This window comes from Schistocerca americana, chromosome 2 (genome assembly GCF_021461395.2).
Source record: "Schistocerca americana isolate TAMUIC-IGC-003095 chromosome 2, iqSchAmer2.1, whole genome shotgun sequence".
NCBI lineage: Eukaryota > Metazoa > Arthropoda > Insecta > Orthoptera > Acrididae > Schistocerca > Schistocerca americana.
This window is the reverse complement of record NC_060120.1, coordinates 279,146,678-279,167,624: the sequence shown is the minus strand read 5'-3', so window position 1 is coordinate 279,167,624 and position 20,947 is coordinate 279,146,678. Positions and strand designations below refer to the sequence as shown.

Here is a 20,947-nt window from a genome sequence, read left to right as displayed (position 1 = left end):
TGAACAAAGCCAACATTGTCCAAAAGTCACATTGTGGTGGGTGGGTGGGTGCATATGTCATTCAGGACACGATGAATACAGAACAGTACCTAGTAGGTGTCTTTTAATTGAATTTTCTATTTCAGAAACCAGTCAAGCACCAAGTTTGTCCATTTTGGGAAAACACAAAAAACTGTCTCCCATCATACTTCATGTTTCGGTATGTTTTTCTGAAAGTAGTATGTATTGCAAATCATTGTATCAAAGAAAAAATATTTTGGGTTATTTAATATTGTTGTCAATGGAATGAAAAAAAAATTACTTAACTGGTTTCTGCAGTAAACGAGTAGAGCAAATGTATTTTTGTGATATAATTCACCATATTTTTAGGATTTACAAATAAATTGGAAAAGGACAGAATTTTTTATGATACTGAGACTACATTACTAATACACAGATGAAATAATCATCTACTTCAATCATCACAGTAAGAGCTACTCAATCCTCATAAACAAATTCCACAGCACATTCTGCCTCTGTAGTAGGCCATTGTAAAATGCTGTCATAAAATGTTTCATACCTAGCCAGGTAAGGTCTTAGGGCATTTAGATCTCGCAGTTTCTGGATATTGATAGGAACCTAAAACAATAATGAAGGGATTAGGGCTCAGACCTAAACATGAATGGAGAATGGCCAAAAAATATATTATTTCAGACTGCACTATAATACTTTAGGTAAAGGTTTGAATAAAAGAAATTGGTTACACCTAACAGTAATTTTTGTACAAGTTGCCTAATATATTATACTATTTATAAACTTACTTTTCCTGAAGGGTAGGCAAAATTGGTGGATAAGTCAGGAGCAGGCTCTGTTTTCAGCACTGCGAAAGTTGACTGAATGATTCCATCAATATCTGGTTTTACAGCCACTTTTCCAGATGTATTACTGTTGTAACAAAATTGTTTGTATGCGGATATCTTGAAATTCACCTTTTGGTTTTAGGAACACCTCTACCAGAAGTTTTGTCTGAGTTTGTAAGCTTTTTGTATGCATGAGGCCACCACGTTTTGAAACTTCTGTTACCTTGAAAGGAAACTTCCTGTACAGTAAAACGATTTGTTTTACTTGCTTTCAGTATAAGCTCCATGTATTGCTCTGATGTATAAATTAGATCCACTTTCTTCATGATACACTTCGTAGCCCCAAAGTCTCTGTTATATGGTGAATTCGAGTGACCACAAACAGGGAAGTTGTGGGTGATACTGTCATATCGCCCTTTGTCACAGAGGTTCATCAAAAACCTAACAATAGTGTGATTCTTGTTCTGTCCTGATGGATCATCACTAAAAAGAGTCAGTCTTTTTACTCTACTGGATATTTCTATGTTATTCAATAAAAAACTGCACACCTCATCTGGATACTTGTTACCTTCACCCTCATGATAAAGGCAGATTTTGGACTTGTTACTTTTCAAATCATGGATACTAAAAACGTTAACCCATAACTGCCGCATGTAAAAAATTTCCTGAACAAGAATATTTTGGAGTGGCAAGTTTAGCATATAATCAAAATACAAATCGGTGGTTTCTTCGTCATCCATTTTGAGATGCTTCTTTCATACTAATATAAAACTTCTTGGCCCTCTTGTGTACAACAAGCTCTGCAGTTGCCGTACGTTTGGCATTATCATTCAAGGATTTATCTGTCAATTTTGCGTTTAGGCTTTCACACTGACTGCATACATCAACCTGTGGTCAACCAAATGAGTACCCAAAGTTTTCATGAAAATAAGAATAGTAAAAATGGTACTTGACAGTATCTTTTATGTCAGGGTTGTCATTAATGAACATCTTATGAAGTTTTGTGACATTTAAACAAGCATCCAAATACTTTTTGTGTTGCCCACCATAATGGCTCTCTTTAACTTCAAATTTTTCAATATGATCGTGGATACATACACAAATGTCGCCAGGAAGAGCATTGCCCCTCCTGCTCTTGCCCCTCATGTCTTTAGTGGTAGTATTTTGAAGTAATAATTGGCAAATTCTCCCTAATCTGTTATGTGGTATACCATGGATTTTCATAAAGACATCCTTGCAAACATGTTTCAGTACATTGCCAATCTTTACGTTATATCTGTAAGAGTGATTTCTTTTAAAACTGCCTTCAGTATGCCTACCACTTTCTTTGCCTGACCTTTTGTCTGGCCCTTGTTTTCCCCATCTATGCTTAACTTCATTAACCTCAATCAAAGTCTGAATATAGATATCCTGACAGTTTTTATTTTCAAGAGAATGAAAATATCTCCAAGTTTCATTAATGACGTCCTGGTTAATGATTTAATAACAATTTGCGTTGCACTTACAAATGATACTGCTGGGATTTTTCTTCATAGGTACTCTTGCCAGAGTAAGAAACATAACCTTCTCTCCTTTCATCCTTGCATTCTGAATATGATTTTATTTGTACGAGTCATCGTTTACTACTCCTTGTTTCCTTCTGTGTTGAGGTTCGTCTTCTGAACCTGCAGACATCTCATTTTCATATAGGCATACTGTTATCAGAAACATATGAACACTGGAAAACAGCACAGACTTATTCGAAAAGCTCAAGTTAACTGATCAGTGATTACAATGAAAACATCTGAATATCGACTATTGTTGATTCAGAATGCGAGTACCAACTGACAACAAAGAAGCATAAAGTGTCCCCACAGTTTACTGCAGAAACCAGAAAAATGGAATCGTTTGACTGGTTTCTGATGTAAACGTGAAATTAAACGTCATGCAAGACAACAACAGTTGGAGATACTTAACTGATTTCTGCAATGAAATGTGCAATTACCCTCAAAGACAAATATGGTGACATTAACTCATTATTCTGGTTTTGACACTTGACTGGTTCCTGAAATAAACCCTTCAATTGTGCCTGCCTGTAACTTGACATGTCTTCTTTATGGTAAGTAGAAATTTGTCTTTTCCTACATTGTTGAACAGTACCTTGATATGCTTGGTAATGCATCCATGTGGGACAATGACAGTGACTTAATCTTTATGCTAGATGGAGCCTCATCTCACTTATTGTTAGTGTAACCCATCTGAGCTTAGCTTGACACCCGTTTTCCAGGAGACTGGTTGGAATGTCACAGCCCCTTCGAATGGCCAGCAAGGAGTCCTGATTTAATACCCTGCAATTTCTTCCTCTGTGGGTGGGTGAAAGACAAAGCGTATTGCACAGAACCAAAAACTCTTGACAATTGGAGAAGTGAATTCGCCAAGTTCCTTGAAATGTGCCACTGGATTATCTGCAGAAGTCTGTCACAAATATTCACATCAGTTTACAGAAACTTATACATAATGAAGGAGCTTATGTTGCATTTTAGCACTGCATAAGCATTCTACCATTGTAAGGAACAAAATGTTTTTTTTTCCCAAATTGGTTAAGTGTTAAAAAAGTTATAAACAATTTTATTAGGGAGTTAATTCTCATCCACAAGGTATATGTAAATGATTTAGATATAAACAGCAGTAATAGGAAATTATACAAATCTGCAGATGAAACCAATATCTTTTTATTTACAGAAAATACTGGAAAAAACTTTGAAAACATTAAGACTATCATAAAAATTTGTTATTGTACTTTGATGTTAACATATTGATGATAAATCTGGAAAAAACTATGTAACGGACATATTCACTGCCCAGCTAATCATCATGTTGAAATGAACAGACAAAAAAGAAAAAGAAAACAGAGAGTACAAAATTTATCAGCATATGGATACAAATAATGTGAAACTGAGCAACAGAAAACTGAGCGAAACATTTTCATAGTATGAATATTAAGGAAATATATGTCGTATGATAACCTCATTTAATTTAAGTGGATAGATAAAAATGATTTATACGATAACCTCAGTATCATATATTTTGCTGATGGTCAGTCAATTCTGAAATATGGGGAAACTGTGGAGCAAGTCTGAAATAATTTAGATTACAGGGAAAGATTATTATATTAACGGAATTGGTAGACCAAAGATTATCGTGTAGGCAACTATTTAGGAACAATAAAATATACCACTTGCATGTATATAAGAAAATTTAATTATTATAAATAAAAATTAAATACTACCAGTTCCTCCATCACCCATAACAAATCTATACACAGCTACTAGAAAAGACAAATAAATAATGTAAGTGCACAACAGCTAAATTAGCACTATTACGGAAAGGTCTAATCCAGTCCATCATTATAATGTATAATGCATTAACACTTTGGAGACCAAGACCGAGCATAGCAAGGGCCAAAACTCTGTATTAAAAAGGATGTACCTGAATATAGGTTGGGCTGAGTTTTTTCTCGACACGAGAGCCATCTACTGTTTGAAACTGGACTTATTACATACGAGAACATTGTACAGATATCTCGCTACCTGCCCACTGACTGGTGCTATCTTGTGTTGTGAATTTCTAGAATTATTTTGAAAGAAACATTAGCAAGCAAACGTAACAGTTGCTGTCACGAATGGCTGAGCCAATATGATCGTACTGACATAGTTTTGTGCATGTACTCATTTGGTTACACAGTTTGCTGTAATTTCTGCAACAAATACATCATGTCTTTGAGTGGGTGAGAAGAAAATTTGGAAGCTCAAGAGGAAGAGTTTTCTTTTTCAAGGACAAGTATACTTCCCGTCCTCATTATTTTTAAATCTGTAACCTACGAAAGACTTAAACTAAAGATGAAAAATAAATGTTGCAGCTTGATTCTTTTTTTAGTATCTATTACTCTTACAGATGCATCAGTTACATACATAGCAGCTAACATTTTAAATAATAACATAAACTGTCTGTTTCATAGGCCTGATATTCCTCTATCTGGCTGGTCTCAACAGTATTACCCATATCCATAAAAAATAGCGTTTTACAGAAACCATTTCAAATCAAGCAGGAAGGTTTACTTAGTCAAGCACTGCTTCTATGCACTATTTCTATACAATAACAGAGTATCTATCAAAACAAAACTGCATCACCAATTATAATTGTATTTGTAAAGTGTACAGAGTAAAAAAATTTGTTTGCGAAAAATGACGCGTTTAAAAATTTCAGAAAATGTGTATAGTAATTAACGAACGGTACAATACCTTTTTCACATTTTGCAGTCCTAGATTCACAGAACCAATCAATAAATAAATTACAGTTAATAGGTGTAAGTTTCATGACAAGATACAGAGACAAGAGAGAGAGAGAGAGAGAGAGAGAGAGAGAGAGTCTACATTGCATAAAAGCAGTACAACCAACTCAATTTATTTATCAGTTTCTGAGAAACAATCTTCATATGAAGCAATACTTACTGAAAAAGTTCAAGTGTATCGATACACTTCAGAATCTTGTCATATGACTCTTCAACTTCTGCTTGGAAAATGGTAGATTGATCTAGGTATTTAATTGCCTGAAAATATACAAAATTTACAGCTTGTCATCATTCAGCCTTTATATCACATACATGTAATGACTAGAACAGCTACATACTTCTAAAGAGGTGCATCAGTAATAAGTACTTTCAAATCAATCATCTGCAGCACTGAGGAAATTATGATGATAAGGAAATAACTGAAGCAACAACTCATTTAGTTTTTCGATGAAGTGGTGCTGCAACCAGATTCAATTCATTTCACAATAATATTTTGTAAGAATTTTGGTGGTTTCTGTAGTTTAAAACATTTACACAATCTTGAGCCAATGAGACTAAAATATAGAGCTTCAACTTCACTCTGAAATAGACCGGCAATATCCAAAATATAAAGTCATAGTTGCCACATTACAGAATTGCAGGATGAACACAACAAGAATCCTCTCCATAATGCTTTTAAAAAAACACACCAAGTACTCCACAACCTAAAATCATGCACTTGAATTTGTTCACAATGCTGTTTTACTCAATCTTAATTCTCAGATTTTTGTTTGGTCAGAATAATTTCAAAAAGTATGTAACACTTCACACTAATTACAAAATATTTCTGCAGTGTTTACAACATGTTTCACAAACAGCACAATGATTTTGTGTTGTGTTTCAACTGAGGATAATTTCTAGTCTCCTTAGCTAGTCAGCCTGAAAGTCAGTCTCTTTTCCCATGAACATACAATATTTCTGCAGTGTTTACAACATGTTTCACAAACAGCACAATGATTTTGTGTTGTGTTTCAACTGAGGATAATTTCTAGTCTCCTTAGCTAGTCAGCCTGAAAGTCAGTCTCTTTTCCCATGAACAACATTACTGCCTATGATATTTCCTTTCTGATGTAACAAATGACTTTTCAAAACTAATGTGATAGAGTTTCTGAGTCTATGATATATTAAAAATAAAGGTTACAACATTCGTGCACAAAATTTAAAACAAGCCACATCATCTGCGTACTCAATCTTCTTGAAGTAAATAGCTGGTATGCCATGGACATACAAATTTAACAGAATGGGAGCCTCTCTCCATTCAGTATTTTCTATGTAGAAAAACTTCATTGTGATAAATATAGCGATTAAAAAAGTAGATAAATAGATGTGGAGCAGAGTGTTAAATCACTGCAACATACAAGTTAAAAGAGAGATAACTTACATAAAAATATTTGGAAGCATCAGAGCAGTAACACTCAACATTCAGATTCCAAAACATAATGAATTTCTGGAAGTCAATATGTGAAAGATCGAGCAATAACTACAAAAAACACGTTAGGAATATTGCAACTTGGTCCCCGTAGTAATTTCTTTCTAAAGCATTGGGCTTACCATAAGATATAAGCATAAGTATATGAAGAATTATATATAAAAAAACAAAGATGAGGTGACTTACCGAACGAAAGTGCTGGCAGGTCGATAGACACACAAACAAACACAAACATACACACAAAATTCAAGCTTTCGCAACAAACTGTTGCCTCATCAGGAAATAGGGAAGGAGAGGGAAAGACGAAAGAAAGTGGGTTTTAAGGGAGAGGGTAAGGAGTCATTCCAATGTGTGTCTATTGACCTGCCAGCGCTTTCGTTCGGTAAGTCACCTCATCTTTGTTTTTTTATATATAATTTTTCCCACGTGGAATGTTTCCCTCTATTATATAAGTATATGAAGACATACACAATTTGTGAACAGTTACATAGTCATAAGGGCCTCTCTGATTATGATGTGACACAATCATAATTCATACATGAATTAGTCCAAATACGAAGACAAAAATCAAGAACAAAACACAGATGCACAGCTCCTGACCGGTGTTAAAAAACTGCCCTACTGTCATATGACAGTTCGTAATATTAAGAAGACAAATGAAATTAACACCTATCCATACACAATGAGATGAATAAGAATGACTAAGAATGTCAAATCAAAACGAAGACACAAATCTGTCACAAAAATAAATTACAAATCCAGTTATCAGGAAAATTCATAATGGTTGGATCCCAATGGGTATAAGGATGTCATGTAAGACTAATAGGTTACTCACTCTATGGACAAAGCACAACTACAGATGATCTGAATTTTCACAGTTGTTCCTGTATAGGAAAGTACTTCATAAAGTAGTATCTAAGGCAACAGAACTAACAAATAAAGCCAACATAAATGATCCAAATAAAAAATATAAAACCATTTTTCATACTGTAAGAAAAACTTTGCAAACTGATGTCTACATCTAGGAGGTCTGCTTAAAAAGTTCCGGAACATTTGTAATTTCGCACCAATCATGTGTTGGAGCAAAATGCCGTTGGCATCCATACACACACCTGTACTTAATGTTTGACTGCCAGAAGTTTCATTTTTGTATGTCTGTTAGTTATTTATCAGTGTTGTACTGGGACGAACGCTGTGACACACAGTTTGCAAATTTCGAGATGGCAGAGTTAGCGGAGCAATGCATCTGCATTACATTTTGCATGAAACTCAAGAAAACCTTTACAGAGATACACCCAATGCTGCAGGAAGCTTACAGTAACGACTGCTTAAGCTATACTCGGTGTTACAAATGGTTCACGCAGTTCAAAAATGGCCAGCTGAAGATGACCTTCATTCAAGACATCCTTCAACATCTACTGACGATGCGTATGTCAGGAACATCAACGAAACTGTGCATGCCAATCAAAGACTGACTGTCCGAGAGATGGCAGAAGAATGTAACACTTCACTTGGATCATGTCATGAAATACAGACACAGCATCTAGGAATGCATCATGTCGCTGCTACGTTCGTTCCGTAGCTCATGAGTCGAGACCAGAAAGACCTCAAGAGAATCATAACTGGTATAAGACAGTAACGATGTTGAGGCCAAGAGTCAATCTTCACAATGGGTTGAGAAACGTACTCCAAGACCAAAAAAGATTGTCAGGTCATGTCAAATGTCAAAGCCAAGGTGATAGTTTTCTTTGACTTTGAAGGATTTGTTCATCATGAATTTCTGCCACAGGGAGAAACTGCTAATCAATGGTACTATCAGGACATGTTGCAACACCTGCGAAAACATGTGAGAAGGAAATGGTCTTAAATGTGCTGAGACAATTCATGGCTCTTGTATAATGATAGTGCACTCGCACATTCGTCCCTGTTGGCGCACAACTATTACACAGAAAACGAAATCACTGTTTTGCCTCATCCTCTGTACTCTACAGACCAGGCCTCTACAGACATTTTTTTACTTCCAAAGTTGAAGACTCCATTGAAAGGACGAAGATGTGCAACAATAGATGAGATAAAAGAAAATTCACAGACAGTGCTTTGCGCGATCCAGCAAAAGGTGTACCAAAACTGCTTCCAGAAGCAGAAACAGCATTGGGAGTGGTGTATCAATTGTGGAGGAGAATATTTCAAAGGAGACCATGCACAATACGGAAACAGTAAGCACAGAAAAATTTTGTGGACAAAGTTCCAGAATTTTTAAACAGATCTCATACATCTACAACATATTCCCCAGACCACAGTATGGTGCACAATAGAGGGTACCTCATTTCCTTTCCTGTTCCACTCACAAACAGAGCAAAGGAAAAACATCTGTCTATACGCCTCTGCACGAACCCTAATTTATCTTATCTTCATAGAACTTAAGCAAAATGTATGTTGGTGGCAACAGAATTGTTCTGTAATCAGTTTCAAATGCTGGTCCTTTAAATTGTCTCAGTAGTGTTTCATGAAAAGAACATCATCTTACCACAAGGATTCCCATTTCAGTACATGAAGCAGTTCCTTAATATTCGTGTGTTGATTGAACATACCGTTGACATATCTAGCAATTGCTTCAAAGTATTCCTTATATTTAGTCTGGTGGGGTGCCAAACACTCAACCACTACTCAAGCATTGGTTGCATTAGTGTGTTATATGCAGGTTGCTCTAGTGTTTTATATGCAGTCTCCTTTAAATGTGAACTACAATTTCCCATCTTCTCTACTGCATCTTTATATGAAAAGGATAGTTGCTACTCACCATATAGCGGAGATGCTGAGTCGCAGATAGGCACAACAAAAAGAACATACGACTGGAGTCTCAGGCAACTGTAGCCACACTATGAGCAGCAGCACCAGTTGCCTGAGACTGCAGTCATGTATGTGAATAGTGTTTATGTGAGTGTGTGTGTGTGTGTGTGTGTGTGTGTGTGTGTGTGTGTATGTCGTCCATTTCTGACATAGGCCATACCGACCAAAAGCTTCATTTGTGACAGTCTTTCTGTTGTGCCAACCTGCAACTCTGCATCTCCACTGTATGGTGAGTGGCAACTTTCCTTTTCATAATACTGTTACATTCCATCCTGGATTTTCCTTTGTTTGCATCTTTAAATGCTCATTCTATTTCATATTGCTATACCACATTATACCTAGATATTTAGTCGACATGAGTGTGTCAAGTAGCACAGAACTAATGCTATATTCAAACATTACAGGTTTGTTTTTCCTATTCATTTGCATAAACTTATATTTTTCTACATTTAGAGTAAGACACCTTTCATCAGACCAACCAGAAATTTTTTCTATGTCACTTTGTATCCCTCTACAGTCACACAATGATGACATCTTCCCGCAAAACAACAGTGGCATTAGCAAACAGCCCACAGATTGGATCTCACCCTGTCCAGAGAATAAGAGCACTCCTGTCTCATTCCCCCGGTACACTCCTGATGATCCCTTGTCTCTGATGAACACTTGCTACTGAGAACATACTAGGATCTATTATTTAAGAAGTCTTTGAGCCACTCACATATCTGGGAATCGATTCTGTATGCTTGGACGTTCATTAACAATCTGCAATGGGGCACTGTGGTGTCAAACACTTTACAGAAATCTAGAAATATAGAATCTACTTGTTGTCTTTCACCCACAGTTCACTGGATACCATGTGAGGAAATGGCAAGATGAGTGCTCCCTGCCGCCGTTGGATAAGCAGCTGCAGCAGCAAGTCGTATACTCCTAGCTCACTCATTTGTTACATAGTTTAATTCTTAATTTCTTTGCGTGTTTTTGGTACTTGCATTGTTTAATTCATAAATTTCGGGCGTATTATAGTATTTGAGAGTTGTAGCATCGCGTTTTAGTACCTGAATAGTGTAAATTCGCGTAGTCGTTTGTCTACTGTTTTTGTTTTGAACGGCCAGTGTTGGTTGGTCGCAGTCAGTGCGCTCCCTGCCGCCGTTGGATAAGCAGCTGAGCAGCAAGTCGTATACTCCTAGCTCACTCATTTGTTACATAGTTTAATTCTTAATTTCTTTGCGTGTTTTTGGTACTTGCATTGTTTAATTCATAAATTTCGGGCGTATTATAGTATTTGAGAGTTGTAGCATCGCATTTTAGTACCTGAATAGTGTAAATTCGCGTAGTCGTTTGTCTACTGTTTTTGTTTTGAACGGCCAGTGTCGGTTGGTCGCAGTCAGTGTGCTCCCTGCCGCCGTTGCATAAGCAGCTGAGCAGCAAGTCGTATACTCCTGGCTCACTCATTTGCTACATAGTTTAATTCTTAATTTCTTTGCGGGTTTTTGGTACTTGCATTGTTTAATTCATAAATTTCGGGCGTATTATAGTATTTGAGAGTGTAACATCGTGTTTTAGTACCTGAATAGTGTAATTTCGCTTAGTCTCCTTCCGCCGCCGAGCAGTGTCAGCAGTGCGCAAGTAGCAGCATTACTGCATTTACTAGGCAATCTTGTATTTTAATAACCGTTAAATTTTGTCGATTTGTTTGCGCTCTCTGTAGATTAGTTCAGACGTTCTTTGCAAAACAGTTTTTAGCATGGATAGGGACTGCAACTGCTGTGTTCGGATGCAGGCTGAGTTGGCATCCCTTCGCTCCCAGCTTCAGGCAGTGTTGGCTTCGGTCACACAGCTTGAGGCTGTTGCCAATGGGCATCACTGTGGGGGTCCGGATGGGGGTTTGTCGGGGACGGCCAGCTCGTCCCACGCATCCCCTGATCGGACTAAGACTGTGGTTGCCCGGGATACTGCCCGCATTGAGGCTGATCCCTCACCTGTGGTAGAGTGGGAGGTCGTTTCAAGGTGTGGCAGGGGGCGAAAGACATTCCGGAGGGCTGAACGGAAAGCCTCTCCAGTTTGTCTGACGAACCGGTTTCAGGCTCTGTCTCAGGCTGATACTGATCTTTGGCCTGACATGGCTGCTTGTCCTGTTCCAGAGGTTGCCCCTCAGTCTGCAAGATCCGGGCAGTTGCAGAGGGTGGGCTTACTGGTAGTTGGGAGCTCCAACGTCAGGCGCGTAATGGGTCCCCTTAGGGAAATGGCAGCAAGAGAGGGGAAGAAAACCAATGTGCACTCCGTGTGCATACCGGGGGGAGTCATTCCAGATGTGGAAAGGGTCCTTCCGGATGCCATGGAGGGTACAGGGTGCACCCATCTGCAGGTGGTCGCTCATGTCGGCACCAATGATGTGTGTCGCTATGGATCGGAGGAAATCCTCTCTGGCTTCCGGCGGCTATCTGATTTGGTGAAGGCTGCCAGTTTCGCTAGCGGGATGAAAGCAGAGCTCACCATCTGCAGCATCGTCGACAGGACTGACTGCAGACCTTTGGTACAGAGCCGAGTGGAGGGTCTGAATCAGAGGCTGAGACGGTTCTGCGACCGTGTGGGCTGCAGATTCCTCGACTTGCGCCATAGGGTGGTGGGGTTTCGGGTTCCGCTGGATAGGTCAGGAGTCCACTACACGCAACAAGCGGCTACACGGGTAGCAGGGGTTGTGTGGCGTGGGCTGGGCGGTTTTTTAGGTTAGATGGCCTTGGGCAAGTACAGAAAGGGCAACAGCCTCAACGGGTGTGGGGCAAAGTCAGGACATGCGGGGACCAAGCAGCAATCGGTATTGTAATTGTCAACTGTCGAAGCTGCGTTGGTAAAGTACCGGAACTTCAAGCGCTGATAGAAAGCACCGAAGCTGAAATCGTTATAGGTACAGAAAGCTGGCTTAAGCCAGAGATAAATTCTGCCGAAATTTTTACAAAGGTACAGACGGTGTTTAGAAAGGATAGATTGCATGCAACCGGTGGTGGAGTGTTCGTCGCTGTTAGTAGTAGTTTATCCTGTAGTGAAGTAGAAGTGGATAGTTCCTGTGAATTATTATGGGTGGAGGTTACACTAAACAACCGAACTAGGTTAATAATTGGCTCCTTTTACCGACCTCCCGACTCAGCAGCATTAGTGGCAGAACAACTGAGAGAAAATTTGGAATACATTTCACATAAATTATCTCAGCATGTTATAGTCTTAGGTGGAGATTTCAATTTACCAGATATAGACTGGGACACTCAGATGTTTAGGACGGGTGGTAGGGACAGAGCATCGAGTGACATTATACTGAGTGCACTATCCGAAAATTACCTCGAGCAATTAAACAGAGAACCGACTCGTGGAGATAACATCTTGGACCTACTGATAACAAACAGACCCGAACTTTTCGACTCTGTATGTACAGAACAGGAAATCAGTGATCATAAGGCCGTTGCAGCATCCCTGAATATGGAAGTTAATAGGAATATAAAAAAAGGGAGGAAGGTTTATCTGTTTAGCAAGAGTAATAGAAGGCAGATTTCAGACTACCTAACAGATCAAAACGAAAATTTCTGTTCCGACACTGACAATGTTGACTGTTTATGGAAAAAGATCAAGGCAATCGTAAAATGCGTTTTAGACAGGTACGTGCCGAGTAAAACTGTGAGGGACGGGAAAAACCCACCGTGGTACAACAACAAAGTTAGGAAACTACTGCGAAAGCAAAGAGAGCTCCACTCCAAGTTTAAACGCAGCCAAAACCTCTCAGACAAACAGAAGCTAAACGATGTCAAAGTTAGCGTAAGGAGGACTATGCGTGAAGCGTTCATTGAATTCGAAAGTAAAATTCTATGTACCGACTTGACAGAAAATCCTAGGAAGTTCTGGTCTTACGTTAAATCAGTAAGTGGCTCGAAACAGCATATCCAGACACTACGGGATGATGATGGCATTGAAACAGAGGATGACACGCGTAAAGCTGAAATACTAAACACCTTTTTCCAAAGCTGTTTCACAGAGGAAGACCGCACTGCAGTTCCTTCTCTAAATCCTCGCACAAACGAAAAAATGGCTGACATCGAAATAAGTGTCCAAGGAATAGAAAAGCAACTGGAATCACTCAATAGAGGAAAGTCCACTGGACCTGACGGGATACCAATTCGATTCTACACAGAGTACGCGAAAGAACTTGCCCCCCTTCTAACAGCCGTGTACCGCAAGTCTCTAGAGGAACGGAGGGTTCCAAATGATTGGAAAAGAGCACAGATAGTCCCAGTCTTCAAGAAGGGTCGTCGAGCAGATGCGCAAAACTATAGACCTATATCTCTTACGTCGATCTCTTGTAGAATTTTAGAACATGTTCTTTGCTCGCGTATCATGTCATTTCTGGAAACCCAGAATCTACTATGTAGGAATCAACATGGATTCCGGAAACAGCGATCGTGTGAGACCCAACTCGCCTTATTTGTTCATGAGACTCAGAAAATATTAGATACAGGCTCCCAGGTAGATGCTATTTTTCTTGACTTCCGGAAGGCGTTCGATACAGTTCCGCACTGTCGCCTGATAAACAAAGTAAGAGCCTACGGAATATCAGACCAGCTGTGTGGCTGGATTGAAGAGTTTTTAGCAAACAGAACACAGCATGTTGTTATCAATGGAGAGACGTCTACAGACGTTAAAGTAACCTCTGGCGTGCCACAGGGGAGTGTTATGGGACCATTGCTTTTCACAATATATATAAATGACTTAGTAGATAGTGTCGGAAGTTCCATGCGGCTTTTCGCGGATGATGCTGTGGTATACAGAGAAGTTGCTGCATTAGAAAATTGTAGCGAAATACAGGAAGATCTGCAGCGGATAGGCACTTGGTGCAGGGAGTGGCAACTGACCCTTAACATAGACAAATGTAATGTATTGCGAATACATAGAAAGAAGGATCCTTTATTGTATGATTATATGATAGCGGAACAAACACTGGTAGCAGTTACTTCTGTAAAATATCTGGGAGTATGCGTACGGAACGATTTGAAGTGGAATGATCATATAAAATTAATTGTTGGTAAGGCGGGTACCAGGTTGAGATTCATTGGGAGAGTGCTTAGAAAATGTAGTCCATCAACAAAGGAGGTGGCTTACAAAACACTCGTTCGACCTATACTTGAGTATTGCTCATCAGTGTGGGATCCGTACCAGGTCGGGTTGACGGAGGAGATAGAAAAGATCCAAAGAAGAGCGGCGCGTTTCGTCACCGGGTTATTTGGTAACCGTGATAGCGTTACGGAGATGTTTAATAAACTCAAGTGGCAGACTCTGCAAGAGAGGTGCTCTGCATCGCGGTGTAGCTTGCTGTCCAGGTTTCGAGAGGGTGCGTTTCTGGATGAGGTATCGAATATATTGCTTCTCCCTACTTATACCTCCCGAGGAGATCACGAATGTAAAATTAGAGAGATTAGAGCGCGCACGGAGGCTTTCAGACAGTCGTTCTTCCCGCGAACCATACGCGACTGGAACAGGAAAGGGAGGTAATGACAGTGGCACGTAAAGTGCCCTCCGCCACACACCGTTGGGTGGCTTGCGGAGTATCGATGTAGATGTAGATGTAGATGTAGTTTCAGACAAGCAACACTTTCCAAATTCGTGCTGATTCATGAGCAGAAACTTTTTCTTTTCACGGAAATTTATTATATTCAGACTCAGAATATGTTCAGGAATTCTGCAGCAAACCAATGTTAAGGGTATTGGTCCTTAATTTTGCAGATCCATTCTTTTACCCATCTTATGAGGGTCATTTAAAACATCCTGCACACAGTGCACAAGTCACCGTTATGGTGGCACGATCAAGCTGAAATTCATGTCAGCTGTAAGCAAGATTTTAGTTGAGATTGTCATATATTTGTTTGTTAATTCATGTCTCTGTGTAGTGAGTAATTCAGATTTAAAACAGATGCTGAAACCAAGTTAGGTCACCTTACACTTGTTGACCAGCATTCCTACATCAAAATTTAATCTCTAGGTTGAAACAACCCAACAGAAGTTTACAACACTATGAGAGAAGTGTGTGGCAATAGTGTGGTGGATTGTAGCACAGTGTCATAGTCGTCTGCTCATTCTGTGAAGGCAAGGCAAGGAATGAGAAGAATCCAAGAAGCGGAAGGCCATTAACTACAATAGACTACATCTTTCAGGTTATTGTTAATCAAAAGGAATGAGAAGAACCCAAGAAGTGGAAGGCCATTACCTACAATAGACTACACCTTTCAGGTTTTGTTAGTGAAATTTTGAGAGAGGATCAACAAAAACAACATGTGAGGAAATCGCGTATAAGATCAGAATGTCTCTCACTTCAATTTACAGAATCATAACTGAAATGTTAAAGATCAGAAAAGTTGCTGCCAGACGGGTTCTGCACGCTCTGGGTGAGGAGCAAAAACATGCAGGACTGTATATTGCCCCATCAGTGAGAAATAATGGACAAATATGGATGGGAAATACTTCCTCACCCACCATAAAGCACTGATATGAGCCCACCAGACTTTCATTTGTTTCCCAAACTGAAGGAACAACCCTGTGGAAAACGTTTTGATACAACTGATGGAGCTTCCAGTGAGGTGACCTGAGTAATCAGACAGCTCACCAATGAAGGTGCCCTATCTGGAATACAGTAGTTGGCGAAACATTGGGAAGCTGTTATAAGCAAGAATGAGGATTATTTTGAGGCTTGTAAAGGTATTTTGCAAAATAAATTACGTTTTTCAATTCCATCTTACCTGTACAGTGTGGAGAACTTCTGAAATGGCCCTGGTAAATACAGGAGTCACTTGCACTTTTTCCTGTCTCTTAAGACTTTGTGCTGAGTGAGAGATTCGTGATAAATGCAAGATAACTTAGGGCCCAATGCTATAGAGTACACTCTGCAAAACCAAACTGGGATTGGTGATTTATTTGTTTTCAACTTTTTCAGTTGCTTCTCTATCCCAAAGATGTCTATTAATATGTCCTTCACATGAAAGTCTGTGTGATGGTCAAATGACAGTATGCTGTACAATCCTTCTGCATGAATGATTTCTTATGTGCAAAATATAAAACTCCAGTTTTCCTTTTCTATTGCCCTATCACACTGATCAATCAGTGAATGGATACAAACATTAGACACACTTACCAATTTTACCTACACCCAGAATTTTCTCAGAATATCAGCAAGATCTTTTCCTTACGTATGAGAGGGGCAGTTGTGCACACTGCACATTGATCTTTTTACAGGTGAATCAATTCTATTAACTTTTGGCTATTGTCAACAGCGTATTTTCTTTTAGCCAGAGAATACAACTGTTACTGCTTTCACATTTTCCAAATATTGTTATTAATCCACGGTGGATCTTTTCTGTCCTTGATACACTTACTGGGCACAAACTTCTCCTGAGTGCGATATACAGTCAGTATAAACTCTGCCCACAATTCCTCTATGTCCAACATATTGAAACTAAATGATGTTCATTCATTGTCTAAGTTGGATTCTAACAACTGCTTATGTACTCTTTCTACCAAAAATACTCTGTTAGCCTTCTTGACTCATGTATTAACTTTAGTAACTATTGTCACTTAGATGACATCATGATCACTAATCTATCTCTATGCTGACACTGCCGATGAGCTCAGGTCTGTCTGTAGGTACAAGACCTAAAACATTTCCATTGCTTATGGTCCATCAAACTAGCTGCTCAAGACAGTTCTCAAAAAACATGTTTAGGACTTCTTCACACAACTGCCTGTCCATAGCACCTGCAATACTTCACACAACTGCCTGTCCATACCACCTGCAATGAATCCATAGATGTCCCAGTATAACAATGCATGATTGGAGTACTTCTGTGCTACTGGTGTAGCATGTCAGGCAAAGGTCCCGAGTTCGAGTCTCAGTCTGGTACACAGTTTTAATCTGCCAGGAAGTTTTATTCTTTGAATGTTTTTAAAACTGTCACGAAGGAATCATGTACCTAGTAAAAACATCTAATAATTAAGTTGAGCTCACCTAGACCTGTTACTCACATCCAGATAACTTCATGCCAACGGCCTTGCCACAGTGGTAACACCAGTTCCCGTCAGATCACCGAAGTTAAGTGCTGTTTGGCTGGGCTAGCACTTGGATGGCTGACCATCTGGTTTGTCGAATGCTCTCGGAAAGTGGGGTGCACTCAGCCCTTGTGAGACAAACTGAGGAGCTATTTGATTGAGAAGTAGAGGCTCCGGTCTCAGAAACTGACATACAGCCGGGAGAGCAGTGTGCTGAACACATGCCCCTCCATATCTGCATCCAGTGACACCTGTGACCTGAGAATGACATGGCAGCCGGTCAGTACCGTTGGGCCTTCATTGGCCTGTTTGAGAGGAGTTTAGTTTAGTTCAGATAACTTCACACACAGTATCAGTTTCAACCATGACAGATACATTATTTTTGTAGACTGCAATGAACACTTCTCCTCCTGCATCACCTTATCTGTGTTTTCAATATAAGTTCCATGGCTTGCTAAATATTTCGGAGCTTTCTACTTTTTGTTTCAGCCAGCTCTAGGCTCTCAGAATAATTTGAGCATGACTACTTTCCTGGACAGTAGTAAATCAGGAACTTCATTAAATACTAAGACAACTGACAGTTAATATTTTGACAGTCAAACTGTTTTTACTTTCTATATGGTCTACTTTCCCTCTCTGTGTGTCAACTGCCGAATGTTCATCAGAGGACCTCAAACTACCGCCTAACCTAAAAAGAAGCCATGTGCACTCCACAAGTACTCTGCTACTGAGTAACTGCTGCCTTTGTGTAGTGAACACCTGACCTATCAAGGTGAGGTCTACAATTCTCCATCCCATAATGCAGGTCCACAGATCTGCAGCCGAGATCGTTGCAGAATCAACGGAGCCTTTGGTTGAGACCTTCTCCTCAGCTCCAAACCAAATGACCCCCGTCAACTCTGGGTACATTGGTGTAAACTGTGCACTCAGCTTGCACCCTGCCAGTGAAGTCAGCTGTATTCACCATTTCCACCAGTCATTCATACAAAGTGAGGATGGCCTCAGTGTCCAAGCGACAAATCCCGTTTGTGCTGTTGTTAGCCACAACTTGAAAACGACTGCACCCCACATCCTCGACAGCAGCATAAAGGCCCTGGTCCACATTTCAGATGCATTCCCCTGTCTCCATGTACCTTCTCAGACCCACCTGTCCACTCAGAGGGTAAATGGGTGAGGTCAGACTGCCAGCTCCTACATCGACTCCCAGTTTCATGCAACACAACTGTGTCACACTTTTCCGATGTAATAATGGCTTCAGCAGTTCTCAAGCATTGCATTCGATGATGCTGTGAAAGCTGCACGATATTTTAATGAGACAGCTGCTCATCATCTTCAGGTGCTCACTGACATGTTGCTGCAGTGACTCACCATGTGCTGGCTCCCTAGAAAAGTGCAGGAACCAAGGGGTGGAACTATAACATCATCGTAGACATATTGTATGGGTTGACGATGTACAATGGGGGTTCCAAGGGGTGGAACTATAACATCATCGTAGACAAATTGTATGGGTTGACAATGTACAATGCCCCCTGCTAGAGGAACAGTCCAGGTTTTTGCATGGATGTGTGTTGGTGGCCACTTTCAGTGTCCCAACTCCAATTCCCTTCCTGTGTTGACTTCCTGAATTCATTCTTCTGTTGCCGACGATGCCTTAGTACCGCCAATGTTGGTTCCCATGCCTTGCTAAGTTGAAATTCCGTGTCTTTATTAATCATGTCATTACTTACACATACTTCGACTGCATCTGTAATGGTAGAGTCCCAGTACGTGGAGGCAGACGGAAGGATCTTCGTCTCTCCTTAGTTCACACAATGTCTGGTATCAAGACAGTGTTCAGCAACAGCAGACTTTTTTGGCTGGCCATTCCTAGTGTGATGTATATGTTCAGTATATCTATCTTTAACAGTGCGACATGTCTGTCCAATGTAGAATATCCCGCACTGGCTCAGAATTTTATACATCCATCTTCTCCTTATAACTAGGTTGTTTTTCACAGAACCTAGCAACATTTTTACTTGCATTATTAGAAAAAAAAGACACATTTTATTTGATGTTTCTTGAACAGCCTGTTGATCTTAATTACCAAGCAAAACTTCTGGCTTCCCTCTTTGAGTCCTTTGGTACAAAAATGCGAGCATAATTTTTGAAACTCAGAAGATTTTACACAGCGACTGAAGAGTTTGTGTCTCAAACCAGCTGAAGTATTTGTGAGTTTCAGTGTGGTCTCTTTCTTCACATGAGTATGTCTGGTGGACTCACTACAACTTTTAGAAGCTAATCTGGAGGGTAAAATCTTACATTTATTCAAACATGTGCTTATCTTGACTTACTTTTCATTTAATGAATAATATTTTCAGTAATCTGATGGGATTTCTATAGGTAGCCCTTTGTCTCCCAAAGTAGCATATCTTTTTACGGAATACTTCAAAGAAAAAGCACTTCAGTCAGTGGTTTTGAAACCTAAATGTTTCTGGAGCAAAGTGGATCACGCATTTGTAGTATGAATACATGGGGCAGCAACACTTCCTGCTTTTCTGGAACACCATAAATCCTTCCATCCAAGCATCTGCTTCAACATGGAAGTGAAGAAAATGGGGATCTCATATTCTTAGATGTCTTGGTCCGCAGAAAAGAAACCGGTTCGTTGGGTCCCAATGTGTTTCATAAACCAGCTTACACTGACCTATATCTACTCGTACAGACTATGAGCTATGAGCTGCTGTCATCCGTCCCAATGCAGTAGTGTATTACGGACTCTTGTTCATGCAGCTAGAGTTATCTCATATCCAGAGAGCTTGTTAGCAGAGCTATGTGTTTGTACAAAATGGATACTCCAACAAACAGATTCAAAATGCATTTCAACCTGCATACAATAAACCTCAACAACAGCCAGAAGAAATGGAGAACTCCACGAGGATGGTTTTTTGAGCCTCTGTTGATTGCATGTCCTTTAAGATCAGAGCGGGGTGTTAAAGCAACATCAAATAAAATATGCCTTCTGCCCTCCAGGGTGAGTGGAAATGATGCTAGGTCCTGTTAAAAACAATGTAGGTCCAAGGGAACAAAGGATATATAAAATCCTGTGCCAGTGTCAGAAATCATACATTGGTCAGATGTGTCACATTATTAGAGATAGATCCACTAAACACAGACATCACACCAGACTGGTTCAGCCAGAAAAGTCTGCTGTTGCTGAACACTGTCTTGAAACGAGACTAGCATGAACTATGAAGAGACAAAGATCCTTTCATCTGTCACCATACACTGGAACTCCATCATTAAAGAAGCAGTCACAATACGTATAAGTAACGACCTGATTAACAGAGACACAGGATTTCAACTTAGCAAGGCATGGGAACCTGCACTAGACATACTAATGCACTG

The 20,947-nt window shown here is 39.8% G+C and overlaps 1 protein-coding gene across 1 annotated transcript in view; it reads right to left on the bottom strand.

The window, feature by feature from the left end:
- The window catches only part of LOC124593960 (dynein beta chain, ciliary-like), a 746,507-nt gene that overhangs the window by 619,576 nt on the left and 105,984 nt on the right, over positions 1-20,947 (bottom strand). Inside the window, exon 8 of the mRNA XM_047132308.1 lies at positions 5,330-5,427. Coding sequence (XP_046988264.1) covers positions 5,330-5,427 — 98 coding nt within the window. The remainder of the gene's footprint in view (positions 1-5,329; positions 5,428-20,947) is intronic.